Source organism: Aquarana catesbeiana, linkage group LG01 (genome assembly GCF_042186555.1).
Source record: "Aquarana catesbeiana isolate 2022-GZ linkage group LG01, ASM4218655v1, whole genome shotgun sequence".
NCBI classification, from domain to species: domain Eukaryota; kingdom Metazoa; phylum Chordata; class Amphibia; order Anura; family Ranidae; genus Aquarana; species Aquarana catesbeiana.
Window position 1 is genome coordinate 391,600,478 of NC_133324.1, and position 21,406 is coordinate 391,621,883.

The 21,406-nt window shown below is 43.4% G+C and overlaps 1 protein-coding gene across 2 annotated transcripts in view; it reads right to left on the minus strand.

The window, feature by feature from the left end:
* The window catches only part of LOC141147148 (annexin A1-like), a 48,583-nt gene that overhangs the window by 23,205 nt on the left and 3,972 nt on the right, over nucleotides 1-21,406 (minus strand). The window contains exons 2-5 of one of the 2 annotated variants that reach the window (XM_073634284.1): nucleotides 12,121-12,192; nucleotides 11,247-11,324; nucleotides 3,897-3,993; nucleotides 588-682 (exon numbers count right to left, since the gene is read on the minus strand). In XM_073634284.1, coding sequence (XP_073490385.1) covers nucleotides 588-682; nucleotides 3,897-3,993; nucleotides 11,247-11,321 — 267 coding nt within the window. In that variant the 5' untranslated portion in view covers nucleotides 11,322-11,324; nucleotides 12,121-12,192. The remainder of the gene's footprint in view (nucleotides 1-587; nucleotides 683-3,896; nucleotides 3,994-11,246; nucleotides 11,325-12,120; nucleotides 12,193-21,406) is intronic. The other variant, XM_073634293.1, reaches the window with a different exon arrangement.

Sequence of the window (21,406 nt, forward strand, 5' to 3'; positions counted from 1 at the left end):
TGCTAAATCCAGGTCTTTCTGAAGCTCTCCACAAGTGGTCCTTGGCTCTTGGAGAACTCTTCTGATAATTCTTTTCTTTCCACTGTCAGAAATCTTGCGAGGAGCACCTGGTTGTGGCCGGTTTATAGTGAAATATTGCTCTTTCCACTTGCAGATTATGGCCCCAACAGTGCTGTATATACTGTATATATATATATATATATCTATATATATCTATATATAGATATATATAGATATATATATATAGATATATCTATATATATATATATCTATATATATATATATAGATATATATATATATATAGATATATATATCTATATATATATATATATTACTGTAACAAGCTGTTAACCCCCTACACCTCTTCACATTCCTACATATGTAAATGTGTGTCAAGCTAGAAATAATTATTCTTGGTTCCAAGTAAAAAATACATCCCTGGCCAATCCCCAAGACATGTTTAATGAACCAAACATTTTTCATGGGTGGTTTAGCATAAGGTATATAAAGCAGCACCCGAAAAATGCAAGATAGATAATGAAGGGGGTTAATATTTTGTAACTACCATTGCATTTCTATACAATACCTTTCCAGTTTTCTTTTGGTAAGCAACTTTAATTTCTTGGCGTTGTTCATTGGTTCTTTTTGTTAAAATGTCAACAATAGTTCCTTCATCAACACCTAAAGACAAATATGATCATGTAAAGAATAACATTTAATAGATGGGTAGCTATATCTTGGTAATTCAAAACACCATTAGGATATGCTTTAACCTCCCTGGCGGTATGATTATTTCAGATTTTAGGTGCTGAAAGCGGTACAATTATGTTGCACAGAAATTTGGCATTTTATATTATAGGCCTGTAATTCTTAGGAATAATTCACTTAAATCTGTCCAAACAAGAGTCTAGTAGACAAACCGGGTATGATAATGTTTGAAAAATGAAATCAAAAATTATAATATAATAAATAACTATAAATAATTATACCAAATAATAATATAATAATAATCATAATAATAATTATTCAATAATGTAATCAAATCAAAAACACTGAAATTTGCGCAATTGCAGAATTGTCGATTTCGTTACTTTTCCCCACAAATCACTATCACTCAATTCTGCAAGTGATTCTAATTTATTATCGCTGTTTTCTAGCTGGTCTAAAGCCACTTTTGATGTAAAGGGACAGTTTTGGTTGCTATGGACAATCTCCAGTTTCCAGGCAGAAAGAACAGTTTTTATAATATAAAACTGCATGCAGGGCACTGGACAGACCACTAGGGACAAATGGGATGTGTAATTATTTAATACAGTACTGTAATCAGTAAGATTACAGTATACTGTACTGTGTGTTTCACATTTTGAATTTGCCGCCGAACTCTGTCCCCGTGCGTTGCATCGCTCGCAGGGAAAGAGCTCGGCACTGTAAATCGAGCGAGACACGGCAGCTCGCCGATCACAGCAGGGAGACATCGCAGGATCCAGGGGACAAGGTAAGTATCCTCTACATGGATCCTGCAATGTGATCCCGAGTCTGGCTCGGGGATACCGCTTTTGGTATTGAAAATCCACCCAGAGCCAGACTCGGGAATACCGCTAGGGGGGTTAATGTGATACTGACCTGTTCTTGTAGCATTATAACTTACACTGATTGTTTATTTTTTAAAACACATACAATCGGTTTTGCAGGAAGTATGTTATATGTAATTGAATTAGATAAGGCATCACTGCCATATAGGGATGGGCCAAACACCCCCCCCCCCCGGTTCGGTTCGCACCAGAACATACCGAACAGGCAAAAAATTCGGCAGAACACACGAACACTGTTAAAGTCTATGGGACACGAACATTAATAATCAAAAGTGCTCATTTTGAAGGCTTATATGCAAGTTATTGTCATAAAAAGTGTTTGGGGACCCGGGTCCTGCCCCAGGGGACATGTATTAATGCAAAAAAAAGTTTTAAAAAACGTCAGTTTTTTCGGGAGCAGTGATTTTAATAATGCTTAAAGTGAAACAATAAATGTGAAATATTCCTTTAAATTTCGTACCTGGGTGGTGTCTATTGTATGCCTCTAAAGTGGCGCATTTTTCCAGTGTTTAGAACAGTCCCTGCACAAAATGACATATCTAAAGGAAAAAAAGTCATTTAAAAGTACTCGCGGCTATAATGAATTGTCGGGTCCCGGCAATACAGATAAAAGTCATTGAAAAAAATGGCATGGGATCCCCCCCAGTCCATTACCAGGCCCTTTGGGTCTGGTATGAATATTAAGGGGAACCCCGAAACAAAATTAAAAAAAAAAAATTGCGTGGGGGTCCCCCAAATTCCATACCAGGCCCTTCAGGTCTGGTATGGATATTAAGGGGAACCCTGCGCCAAATTTAAAAAAAAAGGCGTAGGGGTCCCCCTCCAAATCCATACCAGACCCTTCCATACCAGACCCCTATCCGAGCACGCAACCTGGCAGGCCGCAGGAAAAGTGTGGGGGACAAGAGAGCCCCCCCCTTCCTGAACCATACCAGGCCACATGCCCTCAACATGGGGAGGGTGCTTTGGGGTAGCCGCCAAAGCACCTTGTCCCCATGTTGATGGGGACAAGGGCCTCATCCCCACAACCCTTGCCGGTGGTTGTGGGGGTCTGTGGGCAGGGGGCTTATTGGAATCTGGAAGCCCCCTTTAACAAGGGGACCCCCAGATCCCGGCCCCCCCCTGTTTTAAATGGTAACGGGTACATTGTACCCGTACCATTTCACAAAAAAAACAGTCAAACAGTCTGATCTAGTAGTTTTGCTTCATATACCATGTTTCCATTGGTGTGCGCAGCCTATTTCATTAGAGTGTGCACCCCAAAGCACAAACATACATGTGTGTATATCAGAAAACCAGTGGATGGTGTCTGTAGAGCAGAGATTGGTGTCAGCAGAGCAGTGGACTGTGTCAGTAGCTTCTTTCTTTTTTTTTACAATCTTTTATAGGAGCCCTGTTGGGGGGCTTCAGTGAAATATCTGGGGTCTAAACAAACCACTGATGTCTCACTTTTAAACTTGAAAGAGACTAAAGACAGAGATTCCCAAGTCCCTTTCTCTGCAGTCCCAGCTGCACTGGACAGTGAATGAACGGGAAGTGCTGAGAGGCTCCCTGTTCATTCACAGACTTCAGCTAAGAATGAACACAGGAGCGATCGGTACAGATCACTCACTGTGTTTATTCAAAAAAGGAAGGGGCCAGGAAATTAAATATTTACTGGCCCCTTTCTCAGTCCTAAAAGATTCCCTGCAGCAGCTGGAGGGAGAGGAGAAGGGGGAAGCTGGCAGAACTGCAGGGGGAAATGGGGGCTCTAGGAAGCAGAGAGAATCAGCGCCGCACTGAGTGATTAGGGTGTGCCCAGGCACACCTGGCACACCTTGTGCACGCGCCTATGCATGTTTCATTGTTCAGGCTACAACATAGATGACTGCCCAACATATAACGCTGAATGATCCTGTATATAAGTGTATATACTGTGGGGTAGATTTACTAAAGGCAAACAGACTGTGCCCTTTGCAGGTGCAGTTGCACCTCTGCAAGTGCATTTGCTTTAGAGCTTAGTAAATGAGATGAAGCTTCATTTTGCAAAGAATACCAAATCACATGCAAGAAACAAAAAACAGCATTTTTTGCTTGCTCATGATTGGATGATGAGAATTGGCAAAGCTTCCCCTCATTTACTAAGTTCTGGAGCAACTGAACTTGCAGAGATGCAACTGTACTTGCAAGGCGCAACGTCTGTTTGCCTTTAGTAAATTAACCCCAATGCAAGATATTTTCAGGCATCATTGTCATTTTGCATATATATATATATATATATATATATATATATATATATATATTTAAAAGCTAAAAACTCTTACCTTTTGCTGTAATTGCCTTCTCCAGTGCACTGGCATCCTCCATGGGATTAACCCTAGGTTTTGCCCATTCTGCTCCACCTTGTACTTCATGTGCATCCTGGGGATATTTTTATTAACATGATATTACTGGGTGTTAATTGTTATTAAATAAAACAAAACACTTAATGGGTACTCCGTAGGCTTTTCAATGTTCTTTTGCTTTTAACTATCAAAGTAAGTTCAATCAATAGTTTAAATATATAAATGTGCTGTATTTACTAATAGACATATTCTGCATTCTGTTGATACTCTTATTTCACTGAGGAGGTCTGTCTATTTGAAAACAATATATGTTGTACTCTCTTTAGTCACTATGAAGCAAAACAATCACAATGTAGACAGGAGCCAAATACCCTGCAATTTTTGCTTAGGCAAGTGGCATGATGGAGCTCAGAGCAGCATTTTTATTCTTTCAAAATTGTGCAAAAGTTTAAAACCAACGTCATTTGCAAAATTGATGCAAAGGTAGAAATTATACAATACTTGCAGGGATTTTAAACAGAAGCAAATGGTCCAAAAAGCAATGGCAGAAACTTAAAGGGGTTGATTTACTGAAGGCAAATAGACTGTGCATTATGCTAGTACATTTTCCCCAGAGTTAGTGAATGTGTTGAAGCTTCAGGTAGAACTGTAGACAACACTTTTTTTCATTGAACAGAGTAAATAGAGAGGGAGAATCTCCCTAACAGCATTTTTCACATTAGGTGATGGGAATCAGACAAGTTTCACCACATTCACTAAGCTCCAGGGAAAATGAGTGCAACTGCAGTTTCAAAGTGCACAGTCTTTTTGTCTTTAGTAATTCAACCCCAAAGTGTATATAAACCCAAGAACCAGCTTACCAGTCTTTACATATGGAAGCTGCATTAGTCTTCTTTTTAGCTTTTATTTCCTTTATTTTCCCTACTGTCATAAACATACATCCCTAAGGTGAAAACACTCACTCATTGTATGGTATCTTTGAAGAAGAAATGTGGTTACCCTAGGACAGGAAGTGTGTTAGAACTACCGAACAACTCCTCTTCTTTTCAAGTTCATAATATGAGAAGGGGGTGGGACGCAGAGTTCAATGCAGGAATTTAAAGGCTAATATTTCTCAATTGTCAAGGGGCACAGCAAGTCAAAAATAGGATATATTGCTGCTTACAGGAGGTTGAGAATGTGGAAAACAGAAGAAAATATAGGCCAGCCATATACAGTATAAACCCTCCTCTACCCAGCATTCCTCAGTTTTTGCTAGTGTCCTAGGAGATTGGATGCCATTTCTACAACTCTGCAGAAAAGAAATTAACAATTTCTTGCTAACCTTTTATCTTCGTGGAATATTTTCCTTGGTGACTTTACTCAAATTCCTTGTTACACAGTTACTATTTTTTCTCATTGATTTCAATCAAGATTCCTGCATTGCACTTAAGCGGGTATATACATGGTAGCTATCAGGCATGGTATATCCTCAACAATAACTTTGGAAACCATACCCAGACCTTGCTGGACTAGACAATTGTGGGACTAGAATGTTATGTGATATACGGGCACTGTGGTCTGCCTTGTAATGCCTACCAGGCTGGAGTGTACTGTGCTGGTTAGTCTCAGAGCACTTTCCTGGGGCCGAAGCTTTTGCACAACCTTCAGTGTGACCTTGCATCTGAAGACTCAATTACTAAGTAAGGTCAGTTAGGCTAAAGCATTGGGAGCTACCTCAGTGTCACACAGTTGGGTGCCTGTTCAAATGTCTTGCCACTGCTGGTTTTACTGCATTATGGGCTTAAGATAAGGGACTAAATGCTGATGTTAGCAGCTAGGTGGAGTGCTGTGCATGTTATTTAGCTTAAAGGTCCCTGTTCCTGAAGCACCAGATCGATCATCAGGCCTGCAATCTTGTTCCACCGCCTGCTTACAATGACTTGGTTATGTCCACCAGCATGAAACTCTCATCAATACCAGCTGCTGGGGTTTGTGAGTACTCAAGGCTTTGCCTCATATTGGGCCTAGTGCTTTTCACTATGCAGCTCAACATGTCTTCTCAAAAATGCACTCACTGCTGTAGATGATCTCAGAACCTTCTCTGCTGGCAGTTCTGGAGGGTTTACACAGTATATCCCCTGAAGAAACCAACGCCTGTAAACAAGAACCTTGGACTCCTATTGTTCTACAGTCATCTTCACCAGAGTCTTCTTTAGCTTCATTGGTTAGGGATGGGGTTTTTCCAATTTCTGACAGGACCTCAATTTCCACTTTTTTATCTGTTTTTGTCCAAGTACTGGAGCAATCTGCTCACAGAGGCTCGAAGCTTGCTCTTGCTCCATGTACAGCAGAGTCTATCTCTGATCCGTTTGAGCTCCTAAATCAATCTGTGCTTGAGGCCCCTGCTACTATCTCTGATTCAGAGTCAGATTCTCAAAAGCCTTCGCCTGGAGAGGCCTTTTCCGAGCCATCTGCAGATGACTCAAACTTACAAGGGATTGATCATGTAACCTGATCAGTTAAGTATGTTCTATAGTGCGCCTAGAGGATCAGCCTGCTACTACAGCTGAAAAGACCCACCTGTAATTTAAATCATTCCTCTGGGCTGGAAACACACTGTAGGATCCTGGGCTCCTCCTGAGAGTGTGTCATATTTTTTTCTACTTTTAGAGGGAATTTGCTACTCTTTGGTCTCTCCCCCAACATAGATGCTCCAGTGATCCACATTAACAAGCATACAATCTAACAAGTATATGGTGTTCTCACTCTCTAAGGTTTCATTGACAGTTAAATACCCTAGATCCCAGTTTGAATTTGCCAGGGGGACTCTCTGGCCTGTGTTGGCAGTGACTTTATTTAGTCAAACTGTGAAATAATGGATAAAACCCCTTATAGAGGATCCCTTCATTGCTGGGGTAACCTCTCATTTTATAGAGCACGTTGAGCAAATGTCTCGAGCTTTAAGCTTTAATCTCGATAGCTTGTTACAAGCATCTAAATTTTTCTTGCATGGGTTTAATGCCCAATCACATACATAGGGCACTCTCTCCCTATGCCTGGGATGTCATGATATGTCCAAGACACCAGGGCCGCTGATAGAAATCACGGGGCCCCGTACAGCCTACCTGATGGGGCCCCCTTCAGCCCCACCCCTGGTCCCTCCTTCAGCCCCACCCCTGGTCCGCCCCTATACAGAGAGACTAGGGTATACAAAGAGAATAGGGTATACATAAAGGCTAAATTGTGGGCGTGGCTAATTTAAAAATATGCGCCACACGGAGCTGGAAAATGAACGTGGTTTAAATTCCGCTTAATTATTGGGCATGGCTTAAAGGGGTGTGGTTAGAGTCTAAGATAACTTCTCCGCAGGATGTGGAAACCTTGCAAAAAGACCTGAACAAATGAATGGGGTGGGCGACTACATGGCAAATGAGGTTCAATGTAGAAAAATGTAAAATAATGCATTGGGTGGCAAAAATATGAATGCAATCTATACACTGGGGGGAGAACCTCTGGGGGAATCTAGGATGGAAAAGGACCTGGGGGTCCTAGTAGATGATAGGCTCAGCAATGGCATGCAATGCCAAGCTGCTGCTAATAAAGCAAACAGAATATTGGCATGCAATAAAAGGGGGATCAACTCCAGAGATAAAACGATAATTCTCCTGCTCTACAAGACTCTGGTCCGGCCGCACCTGGAGTATGCTTTCCAGTTCTGGGCACCAGTCCTCAGGAGGGATGTACTGGAAATGGAGCGAGTACAAAGAAGGGCAACAAAGCTAATAAAGGGTCTGGAGGATCTTAGTTATGAGGAAAGGTTGCAAGCACTGAACTTATTCTCTCTGGAGAAGAGACGCTTGAGAGGGGATATGATTTCAATTTACAAATACTGTACTGGTGACCCCACAATAGGGATAAAACTTTTTCACAGAAGAGAGTTTAATAAGACTCGTGGCCACTCATTACAATTAGAAGAAAAGAGGTTTAACCTTAAACTACGTAGAGGGTTCTTTACTGTAAGAGTGGTAAGGATGTGGAATTCCCTTCCACAGGCGGTGGTCTCAGCGGGGAGCATTGATAGCTTCAAGAAACTATTAGATAATCACCTGAATGACCGCAACATACAGGGATATGTAATGTAATACTGACACATAATCACACACATAGGTTGGACTTGATGGACTTGTGTCTTTTTTCAACCTCACCTACTATGTAACTATGTAACTATGACTGTGTATAGGATTCAGATGATACTGTGCTGCGTTCAAAACTGCACTGTCCAATTTGTCACAGTCAAACAGTTCTACATGAAAAAGAAGATGCCATTTATGTCAGCTAAGCCCACTTTAAAAAATACGTTTTTTATAAACTTTTAATTAGAAGTAATATTATGTCTAAGGGCCGGTGTCTTGCCGAGAATGTTCCCTCGACGGATAAGTTCCCCCCCTGTACTGCGCAGGCGCAGCGCCTGCGCAGTACATACTACTCTCAGCCGCCGGAGATAGCCGAAGCTCAAATGCTTCAATCAGCTGTACACGGCGCCTGCGCTCTGGGTCCAGATTCCTTCCCCACCATCCAAGTGGACCTAGAGGGGGAATCTAAAAGTGCCGAGCGCAGCGAGGCCGTGCCCGAAGCGTGGCGAGCGAAGCGAGCCCGCGAGGGGCCCTCTTCCAGGCGCCGTGTACAGCTGATTTTCAGCTGTTGTGCTTCGGCTATTTCCGCCGATACCTACTGCGCAGGCGCAGTTGAGGGGGGAACTTATACGCCGAGCGGAACTTTCTCGGCAGAACACCAGTTCACACCATGCCTGCATCTGAATTGTGAAGGACTGTGCTGTGGATTCCTCTACAATTAAACCTGCATGCAAAATGCACTGCTTTTGCAATCTGCAATAAAAAGTTGACACCCAAAATGCAGGTTGCAAACGTAGTGTGTTTGCCCTGCACCTGCCAGCTCTGGATCACCGTGATCTGGTTGCAGCGCATGTTAAAAAGTAGTGCATACACTCCTTTGGTGCATTGCAATTTTAGCCCATTCAAAATGAATGAGCTTGAAATTGCACTGCACAGACCCACATGTGAATTGCACAGGAACGCACAGTGTATTCCTGTGTGATTCAGCTCCAGGCATGGTGTGATCCAGTGATCTAAAAATTTAGATAGAAGTAATAAAAAGTAGGGTTTGCTGACATTGATGGCATCTCCTTTTTCATGTAGCACTTCTGTGAGAAATTGGGCAGTGCAGTTTAAAACCCAATTTCTCACAGTCAGGACAGCTGTGCTACATGAAAAAGCAGACATTAAACTTTACATTGCAGTTTATGTGACTGGGCTAACCTGCAGTCCCCCGAGAATCCAGATCCACTGCTACCATAATGCAGCTCATGCATGCAGAGTGCACACCAGAAGAACCTGGGAACGATCATCCTCGAAGCCAGTCACAACACCTCCGCCCTCTCAAACTACAGTATCTCATAGTCAGGCTCCGCCTCTCTGCTTCTGAGATGTTTACCCCGGAGTGAGTGCTCATTGAGAGCAGTTGAACAGCTGCTGAGGGAGGAGCGGAGGAGGGGGGAGTTGGAGAAAGACTTTTTTTTTCTTCTGCAATCTGTTCAGATTGCTTGGGCCCCCCCTGGTGGCCGGGCCGGTACAACAGGGCCAGTTGTACTGGCTTATCAGCGGCCCTGCAATAGACATCTGATCTTTTCTTTTCAGACCTGCACTTGAGAACATTATTAGCAACACTGCTGATGGTCAGAGTGTGCTCCTAATTTAACAAAGGAGATCTATGGAAAGAGTGGAGGAACCCTATCCTTCTCAATCATCTACTACAGCAGTAGGAGCAAATAGGTTTTCAGAGCCTACCACTCACCATGGGGCTCAAGACCAGAGGTCATCTAACTCTCTGGTCATCCTTCTGCATGAAGGTGCAGCCCTCTTTCCACTTGTTGTTCATCTTACTGGGACCTTTGACAGTTTATCTTTACAGCAACTGGGTGTCCAAGTCACCCTCTGTGGCCTTTAATGTAGACATTTGACTATAGTAGTTTATTCTTGACAGTAGGATCTCATTCATTTCACTCCTCCCTGTAGGGAAGCTCTTTGCCTTCGGAGTTGATTGCATCCTTTGTGGTACTTGATACCTCTCTTTCCTATCACTCTTCAACAGGGACTTGTTTCTCTGGGGGTTGACCCAATGAGTTTTGACCACATCTTGTTGTTTGGTCAAGTTTCCTCCCATTTAGGTAGTTTGCTTTTTCCTCTGTTCTTGGTGGATTGTTGGTTGGTCCTCCAGTCTTTCACTAGTGGGGGCCCCTTGGTCTAGCAGGCAGAAGTTTCCTCTTGGTGGTGATTCTTTGTCCTGCTCTAGAGCATTTCTGGCCCTTTCCTCTCTTGCAGGGGATTCACCTCATTTACCTTTGACTCTGGAATTGTTTCTTCAGAAACCTCTGTAATGTGGGTGGTTCGCAGATTTGTTTGGGCAATAGCTATAGCCCATCCTTTAGCTAGACTTCTTTGGAAATCTTAGCTGTTTCTGAATTATTTTGCCCTTTTTCTTCTGGTCTATTAAGGGACACAGGTCCCACCCCTCTATTTTTGTTTGACCCTATTGGGATCATTTACTAAAACCGGAGAGTGCAAAATATGATGCAGCTCTGCATAGAAACCAATCCACGTCCATTTTTTTTTTTTTTTTTTTTTGTCAAAGCCTAATTGAAAAAGCTGAAGTTAGAAGCTGATTGGCTAACATGCACAGCTGCACCAGATTTTGCACTCTCCAGTTTTAGTAACTCAACCCCTATGTACTGCTCACGATATTGAGGCATTCTGAGTAGAGTATACTGGGGCTGGCGTACAATTCTTATAGTAAATAAAACTTTTTTTCTTTGCACTCAAACAGATATAACAAAATATTTTAAATGTTTTTTTTTAACAGACCAAAAGAGGGCAGATAAGAGGAGTTTATATTTTCGGTTCACATACACTTTAACAGTACAAACTCTATACTTTTCTCAAAGCTATCTACTAGCTTTCAACCACAGCAACCTGTTATTCATGAATTCATTATAAATGTTTTCAAATGTGGAGTAAATCAATGAAAATTATTACAATACCAGCCAAAGGGTATTTTTAATCTATCTCCTTGTCATTTTTTAATACGTTTCTGGAAATTTTATTAAAACCTTAAATAATTGACAATTACATTGCGAAGTACATTATATGGTCAAAATACAGTAAGTGTTACATTGTACATGAGCTATTTTCATGACATTTACTACTCCCATATATCTAGTTTATGTTGCAAATCTTTTCAGTGTATATTAGTGAACAATACAGTTTTACGTACAGTGCATGTCTCTTTTATTTGATGGCTGGCCTGCAGCATTTGTTGAACCACAGAGCAAGTTGCTTGTTGCTCCATTTTCTAAAACAGCAGATAAAAATGCAGTAAGTTTATAATATATGAACAACAAAAGCAATCCAGTATTCAATGATTCAGAGGGACGAGAATAGATCAGTGCCCCAATGAAGCAAAAGTGTGCCCTTTTCCAGAACATAAGGGGGGAGATTTACTTAAACTGGTGCACACAGAATCTGGTGCAGCTGATCATAGTAACAAATCAGTTTCTAGGTTTTATATTCAAAGCTTAATTGAACAAGCTGAAGTTAGAAGCTGACTGGTCACTATGCACAGCTGCAACAGATTCTGTGTGCACCAGTTTTAGTAAATTTCTCCCATAGGGTTGCATACAGAGCTATAGGACAGAGTAACCATTATTTAATGTAGTGTCTATGGAGGAATAAAACATGTTGGCTAAAGAGCATAATTTGAAGCAGTTTTCCCAAGTTATATGCATGTTTTTATGAAAGCCAACGTTTATTGAGTACTCTCTAATTTGATCATACAACACAGCCTTTGATTTGGGTCAATTTATTACCAGTATCCCCTGGGCACTGGTAATAAATGTACATGTTTTTCTAAGCATTATTTTATATCTTCCCATTTTTTTAAACAATTTACTATTAGTTAAACCTCTAAATGTGATGATGAACTTAATAAAAAAAAGTAGTAGTAGCCCCTGAATCTGTCAGAAATACCACCGGTTTAACCAGATTTTAAGTCAAGATGCAAGGTCCACTTATATTCCACCTCCCCCATGTAAAACACAGCATTACTTATGAAAAACACACATTGAGAGAAAAAGATAAAATATGCTTACCTTATATCCTGACTTCTGCCCGGGAAATCTAAAATAATGTTTTACCCCTTTCCAGCTATCTTCTGTGCACTTCTATGTAATAGAGATGAAAAGAGGAGATTTTTGTAGTTCAAATCAAGAGAGCAGCCTTGGGTGACAATGCTGCTCCTCCATAGATACAAGACAGTAATAGAACATTGTCAGTCTAGGCCAGAAAGTGTTGTTGTGTGAGGGGAACACTAGGTGAAAATGTAAGAAAAAGGTCTGCAGAAATAAAACAAATACAGACACTACATCTAGACTAATGAAATGCAATATAATACTTTCTTGTAATTCTGCAATATATTATATATTTTGGCTTAGATACCCTTTAAGGATTATTAAGCAGTGAATAAGGGCTACACCTTTACTCACTCTACAAAAAAATATGTGTGTACCTTCCCTATTTTTAGCATTGGTCAAGACATCCCCTTCCTGATGTATGATTTGGTCATTGCCTTGAGTTTTCTACATTAGGTGAGGATTTGCATGGCTTCTTGGAGATATTTTCTAAATTCCTCTGGATATTAATCATAGAAGCACATAAAGTATGTAGCATTGCCCCTAGATGGAGAGCCTGAAGTAGCAGAAAAAAATGAAATGGCACATCTGTGAAATTCTGCTGTCATTTTGGGTCTTGCTTTTTGCCCCGGAAGACGTCTTTTGATGACCAAACGCTGTTGGCAGAGCCTACTACTGACGTCATCGCGTTACAGGAAGTGGATGTCTATGCCAGCTTGGTGAATGTATTTACATGGGAGTTCTTTTGAATAATATGTGAGTGTATTTCTTTGCTTAATAAATAAACGTTTTTACACTATGGAGAGGCCTTCTTGTTGCTTTTCTTTAAATAGAAAATACCAACATAGTTCTAGAGTCCAGTGAGTCTTAAAAGGAACACAAAAAATCCATAAAAAAGATTAATCCTTAAAAGTCTGAAGTGTTCACCAAGGAAGGGGTTAACTCGGTGTGGTATGTAATGAGCCCCATGCTACTCCGTCAACCAGCGGGAGAACTGACAAATGCAAAGATAAAATTGAAAGAAAGAGCGCACCAGCCTCTTAGTGCAGGGTTAGGCAGCCCCCAGCACGCCAAGCCTCTTTTACCAGCACTTGACCCCCCCCCCCCCATCAGCAGAGCAGTGCAGGGAAGTGTCAGTGAGACACTAATGCATTTCAATTTCAGAATTCCCCACACCGCACCTACACTGAGGGGGAGGTACTGTGCCCCCACACATTGTAAAAGATGGGAAACATTGTTTGGTTCTCACTTTTCTGTAGCTACGATCATCAGCTTTTGAGATAGGGAAGAGATTGGGTGCAGTTCTGCTAGAGGGGGCGGTCCCTGTTTCCAGGAGGAGGAAGACTGTTTTGGCCACTGCTAAAGCCAATCACAGTCCTGCTAGCCCCGTCCACCATCTGGAGAAAGATGACTCACTTGGTTGCCACTACCAATCTCAGAACGAAGGGATTTAAGACATTATTCCTGAACCTTTGTGTCACTTACTACTGACCCCGGCATTCTTTGTCCATTTAAGCCACAGCCAGTATTCAGCGCAATGAAAATCACACCCAACCACTTTTTCTCAGCTATGGGGGCCCAACTTTTGATCCTGCACACAAGCCCAATGCTTTCAGAAAATGCCCCTGACCCGAGCACATCATTGCACATCCATTCCATATGCTTGTATGTGACATCACATACATCACATACATCATATACATCACATACAAGCACGTGGGCTGGATGCGAGAGGTGGATCAGCAGGATGAGTGTGCCAGGACAGGTAGATGTGACTCATCTCTGTTTCCTTTCACCACTCTGCATATCACACATATCATAGATGAGAAGAGGATACAGTGGTGGAGCAGATGAGTGGGATGGTACAGCGGTGGGGAAAATGAGCAGGAGGGGTTCAGAGGTGGAACAGAAGAGCAGGAGGGTACAGCGGTATGGCAGATGTACAGTGAGGTACAGTGGTGGAAGAGATGAGAAGGGGGTTCAACAGTGGGACAAAAGAGCAGGGGGGAACAGTGATGGGCCAGATGAGCAGGAGGGTTCAGTGTTGGGCCAGATGAGCAGGGGGGTTCAGTGTTGGGCCAGATGAGCAGAGGGGTTCAGTGTTGGGCCAGATGAGCAGGGGTGTTCAGCGTTTGGCCAGATGAGAAGGGGGGTTCAGTGTTGGGCAAGATGAGCAGGGGGGTAGAGCAGTGGGGAAGATGTGAAAGAATGTGTATTGGTGGGGCAGGAGAGTTAGAGTGGTGGGGCAGGAGAGCAGGGGAAACAGTGGTGGGGCAGCAGAGCAGGGGGTACAGAGGTGGAGCAGAAGAGCAAGGGGGTACAGAGGTGAGACAGATGTGCAGGAGGTATATTGGTGGGGCAGATGAAAAAGCGGGTTACAGTGGTGGGGCAGATGAGCAGTTGAGTTCAGTGTTAAGACAGATGAGAAGGTGATTCAGTAGTGAGACAGAAGAGCATGGGGATACGGCAGTGGAGCAGATGTGCAGGCAGGTACAGCAGTGGGGCAGATGAGAAAATGGGTACATTAATGGGGCAGATGAGCAGAGGGGTTACAGTGGTGTGACAGAAGAGCAAGGGGGTACAGTGGTGGGGCAGATGTGCAGGAGGTACAGTGGTGGGAGGGATGAAAAAGGGATTAAGCAGTGGGACAGAACAGCAGGAGGGTACAGTGATGGGCAGATGAGCAGGGGTTTACAGTGCTGGGACAGATGACCGGGGGGGGGGGGGGTCAGTGTTGGGCCAGATGAGAAGGGGGTTACAGCAGTGGGAAAGATGAGCGGGGGGTTCAGTGTTGGGGCAGAGGAGAAAGGAGGTACATTGGTGGGACAGATGAGCAGGGGGTTACAGCGTTGAGACAGAGGAGCAGGGGGTGGGGGCAGATGTCCAGAGGGGTGCAGAGGAGAAAGGAGGTACATTGGTGGAACACATAAGCAGGGGGTTACAGTGATGGGGCAGAAGAGTAGGGGGAAACAGAGGTGGGACAGATGTGCAGGAGGTACAGTTGTGAGGCAGATGAGAAAGGGGGTTACAGTGGTGGGGCAGATGAGAAGATAAGTTCAGTGTTAGGACAGAAAAGAAGATGGTTCAGTGATGGAGCAGATGTGCATGGAGGTACAGTGGTGGGGCAGATGAGAAAGGGGGAACATTGGTGGGGCAGATGAGCAGGGGGTTACAGTGATGGGACAGAAGAGCAGGGTGGTACAGTGGTGGGGCAGATGTACAGGGGGTTACAGTGGTGGGGAAGAAGTGCGGGGTAGTACAGTGGTGGGGCAGATGTGCAGGGGGGTACAGTGGTGGGGCAGATGAGAAAAGGGAACATTGGTGGGGAAGATGAGCAGGGGGTTACAGTGGTGGGACAGAAGAGCAGGGTGGTACAGTGGTGGGGCAGATGTACAGGGTGTTACAGTGGTGGGGCAGATGTGCAGGGTAATAGAGTGGTGGGGCAGATGTGCAGGGGGTTACAGTGGTGGGGCAGATGAGAAAGGGGGTACATTGGTGGGGCAGATGAGAAAGGGGGTACATTGGTGGGGCAGATGAGCAGGGTGGTACAGTGGTGGGGCAGATGTACAAGGGGTTACAGTGGTGGGGCAGATGTGCAGGGTAATACAGTGGTGGGGCAGATGTGCAGGGGGATACAGTGGTGGGGCAGATGTGCAGGGAGTTACAGTGGTGGGGCAGATGTGCAGGGAGTTACAGTGGTGGGGCAGATGAGAAAGGGGGATACATTGGTGGGGCAGAGGAGCAGGGTCATACAGTGGTGGGGCAGATGTGCAGGGGGTTACAGTGGTGGGGCAGATGAGCAGGGGAGTTACAGTGGTGGAGCAGATGAGCAGGGGGGTTCCATGTTGGGGCAGATGAGCAGGGGGTACAGTGGTGGGGCAGATGTGCAGGGGGGTACAGTGGTGGGGCAGATGTGCACGGGAGTACAGTGGTGGGGCAGATGTACAGTGTTGGGGCAGATGTGCAGGGGGGTACAGTGGTTGGGCAGATGTACAGTAGTGGGGCAGATGTGCAGGGGGTACAGTGGTGGGGCAGATGTACAGTGGTGGTGCAGATGTGCAGGGGGGTACAGTGGTGGGGCAGATGTTCAGGGGGTTACAATGGTGAAACAGATTTGCAGGGGGGACAGTGATCTGAGGTGTGAAGGTGCATGAATTTGGGCTGATCTGATGTGTGAAGGTGCAGGAATTGGGGCTGATCTGAGGCGTGAGAGTGCAGGATGTTAATTTCTCACTACTAAAGTAGTTTACAGCATTTTGTTTCTAAAAAATCCTTTTCGTGATTGAGAGTGTGAAGTTGACATTTTTTTGTTATAAAACCGGCACGCTCAATTTCTTTGAAAATATTTTTCGGCACACTGTGCTCAAAAGGTTGTTTACCCCCGTCCTAGTGGAATACTGTTTATTGTTTAGAGATAAAAAGTATGAAAGTAACACTAAACACTCACATTTAGTACAGAGAAGGTGCGTGTCGGTGTAAAGCTGTGGTGGCTCTTCGGAGTGCAGTGCTCTAGGTTGGATCCAGGGTAGCCTGACAGTCAGAGTTCTCAGTGTGTTATCATACAGCCGCTGAAAAGCTGCACATGAAACGCCTGCTCACAACGAGGATCCTCTGATGACAGAGAGATTCAGCCCAGATACACATCCACATGGTCATAGGGTAGAGACAGCTAAAGTCCGAAGCTTGGGTTGCTATGACAACCCATTTCAGAGGGTGTGGCCTCCTTCTTCCATGCCCTCTGAAACGCATTGTCAAAACATCCCAAACACACTGAATTTTTACTGTCAGACTGCCCTGGATCCAGCCTGGAGCACTGCACTCCGGAGAGCCACCACAGCTTTACACAGACGCGCTTCTTATCTGTACTAAATGTGAGTGTTTAGTGTTACTTTGCTACTTTTTACCTCTAAACAATAAATAGTATTGCACTAGGAGCCGGTGTGCTCTGTCTTTCTATTTTATCTTGTTCTCGCTTTGCATGATTTTTTAATGCTAATAATCTGGATATGTATAAGCGTGTTAAGCTTTGGCACTACAAATATATGATCTCAGGAAGAGACGCTGTTTCACTTGCTTGCACATTTTGCATGGGACTTTTGACTTTTCTATTTAACTACTATACTGTATGTTTTTTTTTCATAATGTATGTATGAATATATGTTTTTTCTTTATTTTTTGCACTGTGAACACATATTGATTTTTTCTTAGTACAACACATTATTTTTTTAACTGCAAACAATAGAAGGGTTATCTTCTTTTTGTGTTGGCTGATTTACTTTGATTTTGGTTATTATTTGTTTATTTGTGCACAAGTGAGTGGTTTTCACCTAGAGCTCACTTTGATTTTGTGAAGCTAGCCCAAGGAAAGATCCTGCAGCAATTTTATGGTTGGCTCTGTTGATTGGTGTAGGAACAGTGCACTAAAGGCCTTACTGGGTCTAAGGTCGAAGAGAGCTACAAATGATCCTCTGTAATTATTATGCATTTCAGCTTGTGTGAAAAAATGCTGCATGCAGTAGCATGAGCCTTTCTATAAATAAATTAGTTTTAAAAATGCATTAAAACTCTACAACAAAGAAACAAAGAAAGCCAGCCGCCGGCTTACATCACAGAGCCAGTCCAGGCTCTAAAAAGATCTAGACCATATGGTCAGGATCCACCCAGAAGCTTGGACCGTCACCTGGCACAGCCTCTAAGCAAACTGCTGAGTGCCTAAGCCAGGCACTTTGCCCACTCCACAGCCCAGTGCTCCAGTGAGTGCGGTAGAGGCAGAGCAGAGAGCTGGCGACTGACAGTCACCAGCTTTTTGCAGACTGAGGACCAAGAGCTGAGTGATCAGCAGTATTTAATCACTCAGTTTTTGGTCTTCGAGGAAGCAGGGAACAGCTGTGGCTGGGATCGGTGCTGCAGCCATCTATAGTAGGTAAATATGATTTGTTGTTTTTTTTTTATGTGATTCCCGAACTTCTCTTTTAAAATACATATGCAATGCACATGATTTTACAGTACTGATGTTTAGGTTTTTTGAGGGGTTTCTTTTGCGATCTGTGTCCCACTGGGGAGGCTTCCCTTCACTTCCTGTCCATTAAACACATTAGGAAGTGAAAGGAACTGTGGTAAACCCTTCTTCACAGTTATTAATGAACCAAGTGTACCCATTGAAAGATTTACTCTCTATTCCCTTTCTGGTGACAACTCAAAAATTTGGATTGACCCAAATGGAGACGATGAATCTCCCCAGAGGAGACATAGACAGTTAATAAAAAACAAAAAAAAACTAACAGAATTTCACATCCTTCCACACTCATTAAAATACAAATTTAGTGTATCAGACAACTGACATGTTGTTGTTCAACAGTTAATGCTACCTCCATTCTCTTGATTCAACACAAAGTACCAATTTAGGTAAATGTGCCCAACTCTATTGTACTCTGAAATTGGGGTCCCCTATGCTCCACCAGTTCTTTTATTTGGGTGTTGCATTTGATGAGAAAGCACTTCATGGCTAAATGTGTGAACATGATGATGGCACAGGAAGCATAAAAGGTCATACTAAGCAGGAAAATTATAAAATTCATCCTTCTGTAAATTTTGGAACTTACAACAAAAATGTGTTGATATCAATGTCTAGTAAATATGAGCAATCGAGACTGAAAGTTAGAATACTCAAAATAGTTTGCTGATCATTGCTTGAGACAGAACATCAAAGTGGCAATGACCAAACTAGAATAAATTAACTAATATAAGCCAGCAAGCCAAATACTAACCTTTAAACCATTGGCTCTCTGACCTTTATATGCAATTATAATTAATATGAAGTTTTTGTTTTAGTACTTTTTGTTACTTGACGAGCCATTTCAATTTTTGCAGTGTGTTATATCATATGTCCCAGTGTGCTTCATTAAGGTACCCCATTGAAATCAATGGGCTGCCAAACTACCCTAATGCATTTTTTTCCAACGCAACTGTGTTGCCATGTTCTGTGGCATATAAACAAAAAATTAAGAGAAAAAGTGAATTCGTACATGAGGAACATGCAAGAGTCACGTTAAAATATTTAAGTACTGTTTAATGAACAAATTCACAATAAACGCCAATCCAAAAATATCCTGAAAACACAGGTACCATCACCATTAAAAAGACAAGACAGTCATGTGCAGACACAGATGGCCACCTATCACAACCAGCCATTCATACTAAGCATATGAAATCATTCAGAAAAAATAAGCATAAATGGTTTCAAACTACAGAGCATTACTAAAAGTCCTAGTAGCATGGGGGGAGGACATCAGGTGATGAACAGTAGAAGCTGAATGAATATGGGGTGGTTGTGGCAGCAAAACTTGATCAGCACTGTGTAATAATGTAGAAGGCAGAACTAGACATGGAGGGGTGAACAAAAATGTTGGAGGACCATGATAGAAAGTCCCTGGGTGGAGGGATGCATGGGAGACTCAGCAGCCACTACAAGGCACGGATGTTAGTGAGCTGGGAGGTCAGTGCCTCTCTCAGCCGGGGATGGCTCACAGGACTGCAGACTTGAATAGAAAGTGCTGGCTACTGAAGCAGGAGGAACGGGATTATGCTGTATGTATGACGCTGTGGGACGGATGCCAAACAACAGACACAGAGAATAACTGGAGATAACAGTCCCGAATCAGGGATGCATAAAGGTAGGATCTCACCCAGTGTTGATTGCCGTCCGCGTCAGGGAAAAGAAGGTTTGAAGCTGTCACCGTCTCCTGTTTATAAAGTGCCTTTTAGCAAATAGTTCGGTCATGCTGGGAGTCATCCAGCGTGTGCCTCTATCAGGTGTAGCAAATATACATTAGGAGGGAGCAGACCTGGGTGGACGCTGCAAGTAAAGTCCGGGTTGCTGAGGCTGCAGTCTCCCCCTCGTCTGGTTTCTGCAAGTGGATTCAAACAACCGCTAGTCTCGCGGGTCAGCGTGATCCAAGCTGGTAGGTGGGTCTGTGAGTCAGCAGATACGCTATGAGCAGCGTAATGGCGTCATGCTGACGCGTTTCATCCGTAGATCGGATTTCATCAGAGCATGCGCAGTAGCAGACATCATCCACTTATATAGTGTTAAGACGGGACCACGTGGGTTACCGCGTCTCGTTGCCAAGGCTACCACGCCGTTCACTGACAGCCATACACATAGAAAGGACAAGTAACATGACTAGCAGAGCAAATCCGTGAGTGCAAACAGAAAAGGAAAAATAAAAGAATAAAACGAAGAAGGAAGGGAAAAGGGGGAGGGAGAAAAAAAAAAAAAAAGGAGGAGGGGGGGGTTTACGAGGCAGTAGGATTGTCAGTAAGGACTACAGGCAGGAGGAACCGGCCATCAGGAGAAGATGTGGAATAATGGCAATAGGTATATTTATGGGGTTAAAAACACACCAAGGTTGCACTCATTATTTAACCCCTGAGGGTGCATACTGTTGATATTATATATCCACATCTTCTCCTTCTGGTACAGTATCCTGTCGAAGTCACCCCTTCTTTGAGGGAGATTGAGCCTATAAATACCTTTAAAGATAAGCCCATCAGGTTTGCCCCCATGTACCTGCAAAAAATGTAAAGGGATAGGTCGTTCGTCGTCCTTACCCAGGATACTCTGGATATGTTCGCTCACTCTGACCCTCAGTGGTCTCTTAGTTTTCCCCACATAGTGTTTCCCACAGGGGCAGGTGAGCATATAGATCACCCTGGTTGTATTGCAATTAATAAAGTTGTTAATTTTGAAGAGTTTTTTGCCATCAGAATCGGTAAATGTATTTGTACGTTCAACATACTTGCACACTGAACAGCGACCACACCTAAACATGCCCTTCAGGGGCGGAAGCTGTGTCAGCCAGTTAGGGGTAGATGATCTTTGGTACTCAGAGTGAATTAGGCTATCTTTTAGCTTTTTTGAGCGTCGAGCCGTTAGGAGAGGTCTGGTGCCTACAATTTTACCCAGGATGGGCGACTCAGACAAGATGTGCCAGTGTTGGTTAAGTATTGACCTAACTTGGTCCCAGTGGGCACCGAATTTGGTAATGATCCTTGGAGGCCCCTGGGAATCCAGGAGTTTCGGATCCTTTTTCTTCTTCGCAAGAAGTGTTAGCCGATCTGTCCGAGTGGCCCTCCTTCTGGCCTCCCTGATGCAGGAATGGGAGTAGCCTCTTTCCCTGAATCTATTATAGAGGTCTTTGGACTCGGCGATAAAGTCATCTGGGTCAGAACAATTTCTTCTGGCCCT